The sequence below is a fragment of the Lissotriton helveticus genome, chromosome 8 (genome assembly GCF_964261635.1).
Source record: "Lissotriton helveticus chromosome 8, aLisHel1.1, whole genome shotgun sequence".
Lineage (NCBI taxonomy): Eukaryota > Metazoa > Chordata > Amphibia > Caudata > Salamandridae > Lissotriton > Lissotriton helveticus.
The window spans coordinates 1,102,776,392-1,102,783,989 of NC_136069.1; the positions used below are offsets into that span (position 1 = coordinate 1,102,776,392).

Below are 7,598 nucleotides of genomic sequence, written 5' to 3' on the forward strand. Positions count from 1 at the left end.
TAAGCACACACTATGGAGTAGGGCTCCAGTTTCTTTTGATATATATGTAACTAGGAGGAAGAGCACCCTTCTGGGAAATTACTCTAATCCCCCCCTTTTTCTGTTGTACAATGTACAACAGAATGGAAAGCAAGATACTACATCAGTACATCAAAGGGGCCACCAATCACTCGAAATACATTTCTCAGGTAAATACGTTATTAAAAAAAACAGTTTCAGGGTATGTATAGAATAGATGAAGCTTGCGGTTTATTTCTTGTTTTGGTTTGTATATGGGGTTTAACCAAGGTTTCTGGTAAGAAGCAGCCAAAGGTTTGTTCATTTATCACTTACATTGCATAACATCAGTGATGCCGCTCTGCAACACAAAGGGCCTAAGTAGACCTGTTGGAGGCTGTGAGTAGAATTGTGGCAGCAGGGAGGGTCAGAGAGCACTCTTGCCAAGTTAATGGTCCACAATAGAACACAAAACTAGTCAGTCCGTTGAATGATGGCTGCCATTATGTGATGTGCGGGTCCACCTGGGACTGACTCTAGCTTGTCCTATATAATTTGGTGGTAGTGCTGGCTCTGTCTGTTAGGTATCAGTTGAAGGGAAAGGAAAGATAATTGCTTAATCATTTTACTGCACCATGCATCCACTGGCAGTTGGATGGCACTTCTGTGCAATATGATAGGCCTAATTGTATCTTGGAGCTTGCGTGTCTGTGATAGCAAGGAAAGTAGGGGACAGAAGGAGCTCTGTTCAATGGGTGGCACAAAATAGAAAACAGTCTGGACGACATGAGTGACGTTCGTGACCTCCATGTTGTTGGTGTGCTCCTCCTAGATTTGACACCATACCTGATCTTATACACCAGAAGCAGTCAGCAGAACCCACCTCTCGGAAAGTCTTGATTAAAAGGAACATTTTGTGAATTCTTTATTAATAAAGCATTTTAACTTAGATTGTGAGGTCTATTCCTCAAAGCTTTAGCAAATTCTGTAGGAGAACTTGGAAGAAATTAGCAGTCATGTTCATATCCCAATGCAGTGACTGAAAATCTTCTCTACATCTGCCTATCCAACTCTCAGGAATAATTTGCAAATGCTGCCATTTATGGCAGATGTCATTCATAATATTGCAATGGCTGTAGAAGTGTATTCCTCTGAAAATAACTGAAAAAACTAAATTGTACATTTTAACATGCTCAAAGTAAGTTTTAGTATAGTAAAAATTGTTTCAATTGCCCAGTGTCTGGATTGCATCAAGTGATTTTCAAGAGAAAGAGGGTTCTGTTCTGCAAGGTGTTCTCAGAGTTGCTGACTTGTGAGGGGTATCACGGGTGTGGTCCTCGCTTGGAAGGTACATATAACTCCTGCACTGTTTCCATCATTCTTCTGTAGCTGGTTGATGTTGTTTCTGATAAAATTCAAAGTGAAAAGGGGATTTCATCTCACCATGACACACTTATGCTATACATTAGATCTGACCAAAGTAAAACACCCCAAATATGATGTGCTTTGTTAACATTGTGCCCCTGATTACAACCAATGTTGAGTGGAATTTCCACATGGAATTCTGCTAAACACAAATATAACTGGTCAAGTGTTCCTGCAACCAGATGTTCTGAGTTCAGGAACACCAGTCTCTGTGTTATCTGTCTGGCTGGTAAAATCACATAGGATAAGGGCTGTATTTTAGTTTGGCGCCTTTTGTGGGCCCCATGCAATCATCAGCCAAGACACTGGGGCGCATATAATGCTTCCACCTACAAGACGATGTTTTACCATGTCCTCTTAAACTCTGCACACTTCACTCACTCGCCCCACACACAGAGATCCTGCATACATCTGCTATCTGCTCAGAGCAGATGGTATATATCTATGTTAGACCCATCAAAATTAGGAATACCATGGGACTAACCACCTGGTAATCACAGATATTCCCCAATTTGATTGCTTTGATTCACAATTTCTTAATATTGCACTTGATTCATAAATTTTCAGCAAAATAGAACAAAACTCCAGAGCATGCACTATTTGTTTAATTTTGTGCATGCTTTCTGCTTTCACAATTTAAAGGGCTGTGGTTAGTGTGAGCACAATAAGCAAGAGCACGCAATTTTAACTCAATTTAAGGTTGGGATTACTGAAAAAGGCCCAAACAATATTTCCACCCATTTTAGCTGCACTATAGCCAGGGTCTACATGAAGGCTTTTGCATTCTAGTTGTCCAATACGATTCTGATTGCCAAGCAATAGTACATACTCCCAATCCAATTTCAAAGCATTTTTACTTACCAAGATCACAGAACCCTTTATTTAGCCAATCCACAAACTTGCATGTCACCAATATTATTTAATCCAAAAGTTCCTTTCCCATCTATTTAAAAAAAATAACTAGGACAATGTACTACAAAAAAATAAGGCAAACAGCCAATTATGGATTTGAAGTATAGCAGGGACATCTTCAAAAGAATTGTACATCATTTGGTGAAATTTTAGATAACTATTATATCCTCAGAGTTTGAGTGAGCTTTTAAGCAATGCTATTTTCAATGTCAATAGAGAATTTGTTCATTGTAAATCATTTGTTTTTTTTCTTTCTCTCTCTAAATAGTTTTGAATCCCGTACCAGAGTCTACACAAATGGCACGTTGCTAGTTCAATCAGTCACCGACAAAGACGCTGGAGACTATCTATGTGTCGCCCGGAATAAGATTGGAGATGACTATGTGGTACTCAAGGTGAATGTTATGATGAAGCCAGCAAAGATAGAACACAAAAATGAAGTTAACCATAAGATTACCTACGGTGGAGATTTGAAGGTTGATTGTGTTGCCACAGGCCTCCCTAATCCAGAGATTTCATGGAGCCTTCCTGATGGAAGTATGATAAACAACCTAATGCAGTCAGATGACAGTGGAGCACGAACAAGAAGATATGTTGTCTTCAACAATGGGACACTATTTTTTAATGAAGTGGGAATGAAAGAAGAAGGTGATTACACATGTTATGCTGTCAATAAAATTGGTCAAGACGAGATGCGGGTGAGCATCAAGGTGGTCGCGGAACCAGCTTTGATTAGGAATAAAACATACACTGTTATTAATGTTCCCTACGGTGATGTGCTCTCAATACCCTGTGAAGTTAAAGGGGAACCAGTTCCAAAGATCACTTGGCTTTCCCCTTCAAACAGACCTATATCAGCTTTCTCGAACAAATATCAAGTGCAAAGAGATGGCACTTTATTTATTCAGAAGGCCCAGAGGTCTGACAATGGAAATTATACCTGTGTGGCACGGAATGAAGCTGGTGAGGACAAGAAGATTGTGAATATCCATGTCAATGTACAGCCCCCTAAAATAAATGGTTTCATGAATGCAGTAACAATCATTCAAGAAACAGGCATGAAGGATACTCGAAAATTGATTGACTGCAAAGCTGAGGGTATCCCAGCTCCTCGCATACTTTGGGCTTTTCCCGAAGGTGTGATATTGCCCGCTCCATATTATGGAAATAGAATCACTGTACACCGTAACGGAACACTTGACATCAAATTTTTGAGGAGCACTGACTCGGTGCAGTTAGTCTGCATAGGGCGCAATGAAGGTGGAGAAGCAAGGTTAATTGTGCAGCTCACAGTAACCGATCAGTTGCAGAAGCCATCTTTCAAAAGCCACCCTCCTGAAAAGCTTGCCATGGCAGCAGGACATGCTGTTAGTCTTGATTGCTCTGTGGAGGGAGTGCCTGAACCAGTAATTGTGTGGGTGCTGCCAAATGGAACAGAACTTCAAAGTGGCCATCACTTGAACCGATTTTACCATCGGAAAAATGGTACTTTGTACATCAGTAGCCTGTCTACCGCAGATGCTGGGGTCTACCGCTGTACTGCAAGAAACATGGTAGGATATTCAGAGATACTTGTCTCTCTAAAGGTTGGCCCTAAACCAGAAATAAATAACCAGTACAAAAACTTAGTGAGTATTATCAATGGGGAAACATTGCAGCTTCATTGCATCACTCAAGGACACCCGCGACCAGACATCAGTTGGATATTGCCCAATGGAGTTCAATTAAAAGGCCCTCATGCTGGAGGCCGCTTTTCTATTCTTGAGAATGGTTCCCTCATTGTTCGTGATGCTTCAGTGTATGACAGAGGAACTTACTTGTGCAAGGTTACCACTGAATATGGTTCCTCTGTTATGAATGTTCCCGTCATAGTTATAGCTTACCCACCACGTATCACCAGTGGGCCCGCACCCGTTGTTTACACTCGACCTGGACAAGTAGTCCAGCTCAATTGCATGACTATTGGAATCCCTAAAGCAGAAATAACTTGGGAACTCCCAGATAAATCCTACTTGACAACATCAGCACAGTCTCGTTTGTATGGAAACAAATTTCTTCACCCACAAGGAACACTGGTCATCCAGCACTCTTCACATAAGGATGTGGGCTTCTACAAATGCACTGCTAAAAATTTATTGGGCACTGATTCAAAGACAACATATGTACATGTGTTTTAATGACTTGGCACATACAATCAGAATAAATGTCCCTTGAAGACAAAGAGGACCACTGATCTTCCCAATGGATACAGTTATAGGGTACCACTTGCAAATGAAATACATCGCGTGAAAGTTCTGGAACGTGTACTTCAGTTTAACCATACACATCATGAGATGAGATGTTTTGCATTTTACAGGTACAAAGCTGTGCCAAAGAATATTGGATGTTTACTATGTTTATAGGTGCTCTTTAGCATTTGCTTACATAAAGAAAATACCTCAAGAGCTCTTCGGACAGAATGGACCATGAACCAATCCATTAAGGCTTTGTTCTTGGAAGGATATTAAAGTGCCCATGAACTTATGCGTGAGGTAGGAAGGGGCGCGCATGAAAGCAGCAACAGTGAGATGGCCACAAACAGCAGAAGCACATCACATTTTTGCCTTAAAGTGATGACGTTGGGGGAAAATGTATTTCTCTTTGAATGGAACTTAATGAGTATGTAATTTTTGTCTTTGAGGATAACAGCAGGATTTTGTAGACAACAATATTTTGCTTGTGAAGAAACAGGGTTAAATCATTGGCCAAGATATTGATTATGATCGGCAGTGAACGCAGGATATCACAGTATCAGTTCAGCTTAAACAGCTTACCCACCATGTTCGAAAGAAAGACGCTATGTTTGTTTTACATGTTATGGGTACAGCTAGAATTCCACTTTACCAAGTAACTATACCCACCTGTCCTTGCGTTTCAAGAAAACTGAACAGAAGTGCATGAAGTAGACTCTGAATTTGGCTCCCTCTGTTCACTAGGGCCTAGTTCTTCTGTCCTTTCATCCCCTACCTACCACCCAAATCCAAATGGAATATCTGTTTTTGTTCCCCTTATAAATAATTCACTGTGATACCCATGTACTCAGAGATCCCTCTGCTGCCTGATTTAGAAGGAGAGAGAATGGAATAGTAGCAGGCTAGATAAGTCAATTATGGAGGATTCAGAAAAAGTAATACAAGATCACTTTTAATATTTTGAAGGAGAGTGTGAATATTATCTTAGAAATGTCTTTCAATTGAGAAGTATATGTTTTGCTGCTGGTCCATTTCTAGCAGCTGTGCTTAACACATAAAAGAATACGTGCTCTGTCCCAAAGTTTTTCTCAGAAGCCCATCAGCGCCACGGCTGATTGTTGGGGTTGCTGAATACCAAGGCTTAATTCCATATCATGCCTCTTTCTTTCACCACTCTACTCACTTATCTCAGTCTTCAGATTCTTTTTCATCCACTGTCTCTCTCTTTACTACTCTCTCTCTTTAAAACTGTTTTCCGTATTTCTCTTCCTCCTCTCTCTAGTTCTGGGTCAAAAACAGTAGGGGAAAAATAAGTTCTGGTGCCAACTGTCTCAAATTAAGCACTGTCTAGAAGTAAGTACTAGAAAACCTTGACAATTAGAACGAATATCAAATTTTATCCCTATAGGATCAAGAGTGTTGGCCAGAACAGTAAGTACTTTCTTCAATAGTCAGAAAGTGACTATGAAAGGAGCAGAGAGTGGAGACTGTGAAGCTGAATAACACGCCGTAGTTCACACATGGGTTGAACTCATATTCTAGCAACAGTACAACAGCATTTCTGCCATTACTTTGCCCCGTTTGATACAAAGAACCATATCCTGGTAGGTGGTGATGTGTTTTGTAGATCATTATACAAACCGACCTTAACATTCTGAGCTAGACTCAAGGAAAGAGTGAGGTCTGATTTTGAATTTTGCGTTCCAAGCCTCGTGATGAGTGACGTGGCCAAACTAGTGCGAATAGCAGTGCCCAAGAAAGCGGCCATGTTTGTCGCTTCATCCTGCAGTCTAGCACGCTCTGCTGCCTCCTGGTAATCTGATTCACTTAATATTGCTGCAATTCAAAAGCATCAGATTACCAGAGAAGTATTAACACAGAAGTTGCTGGGATAAAAATTAAGACAGACGGTTTGGATGATAAGTTATATGTGTTATATTTTTTCCTTGTCCACGTGAAATAGTCCAGTAAACTATTTCTAATATTCCATGAGTTCGAAATGTGGTTCAGTGTACAGCCTTTCATATTAATAACTCGACCATAAAGAACACATATCAGATCCTCTGCAAGCTTTATAGAGAGCCCCAATCCTTTCAGTCTGCTCACATTTTCGATAATATATGTATATTTTTTTTTAAAAAGCCCGACTATGAGACATAAAATTATTGCAATGGCCAGTCTCATTTTTATAAATTATTGGTCTTTAAAAGACTTCGATACGTAACTGTGTTTATAATGTTAAGATCGGTGTATTGTATTGTACATTTTACAATAAATAATATTTCCCAGACTATTTCTCACTAGTGCATGAGATGTGTTCCGAAGAGAAGGCTGGGGTCTAAGGTTTCGATGCATCTGGAAACAGAAAACCCCACAAGACATGGAAATGTTGCTGTGCCCTCCGCCAACCCCTTGATTCTGTAATTGCCTTTGCTTTATCTCTGACCTTTATCATCTGGAACATGTGATACTCGTGAAATTGTATTTGCGACAAAACTTTTTCCAGGCTGTGGGATGTTGGCTTTTTAAAGCTCATTATGTTGTCAACATTTAATTAACTCCAGGTTTTGGGAAAAAAACAACAAAGAACTTAAGGTGAAATGTGAGTTTGATGTTATAACAGATGGTTGCCAAACAAGGTGGGAGTTGATGATATACTAAAAACAAACACACACGTTGGGGCTGCAGTTTGTACATTCCTAATATTTATTACATTAATACGTATAGGAATATTAAGAAATACAATTGAGTTAACAATGACGTCTAAGCATCGTGATTTGTTTGTGGTCTATTCATGTTTCCTTTTACAAAATGCTATTAGATCTCACTTATATCACGTTTCTTCTTTAAAGCACTGTGGGTCATATTTACAATGAAGCGCCAGAGTGCGGAGTTAGCCTACCTGGCTTAAAGCCACACTCCGGGTTAAGACTAGCCTGTGGGTTAGTCCAGTCATGCACTGTTCACGTGGTGTTATCTCACACCTTCTTCTATTTTCAAACTTAATCAATGATTATTACAAACGCTTTTTCA

General features: G+C 39.9%; 1 protein-coding gene across 1 annotated transcript in view; it reads left to right on the forward strand.

Moving 5' to 3' along the window:
• The window catches only part of MXRA5 (matrix remodeling associated 5), a 302,010-nt gene extending 294,685 nt beyond the window's left edge, over positions 1-7,325 (forward strand). The window contains exon 7 of the mRNA XM_078657987.1: positions 2,603-7,325. Within this exon, the coding sequence (XP_078514113.1) occupies positions 2,603-4,511 (1,909 nt within the window). The 3' untranslated portion in view covers positions 4,512-7,325. The remainder of the gene's footprint in view (positions 1-2,602) is intronic.
• Positions 7,326-7,598: the final 273 nt, after the last annotated feature.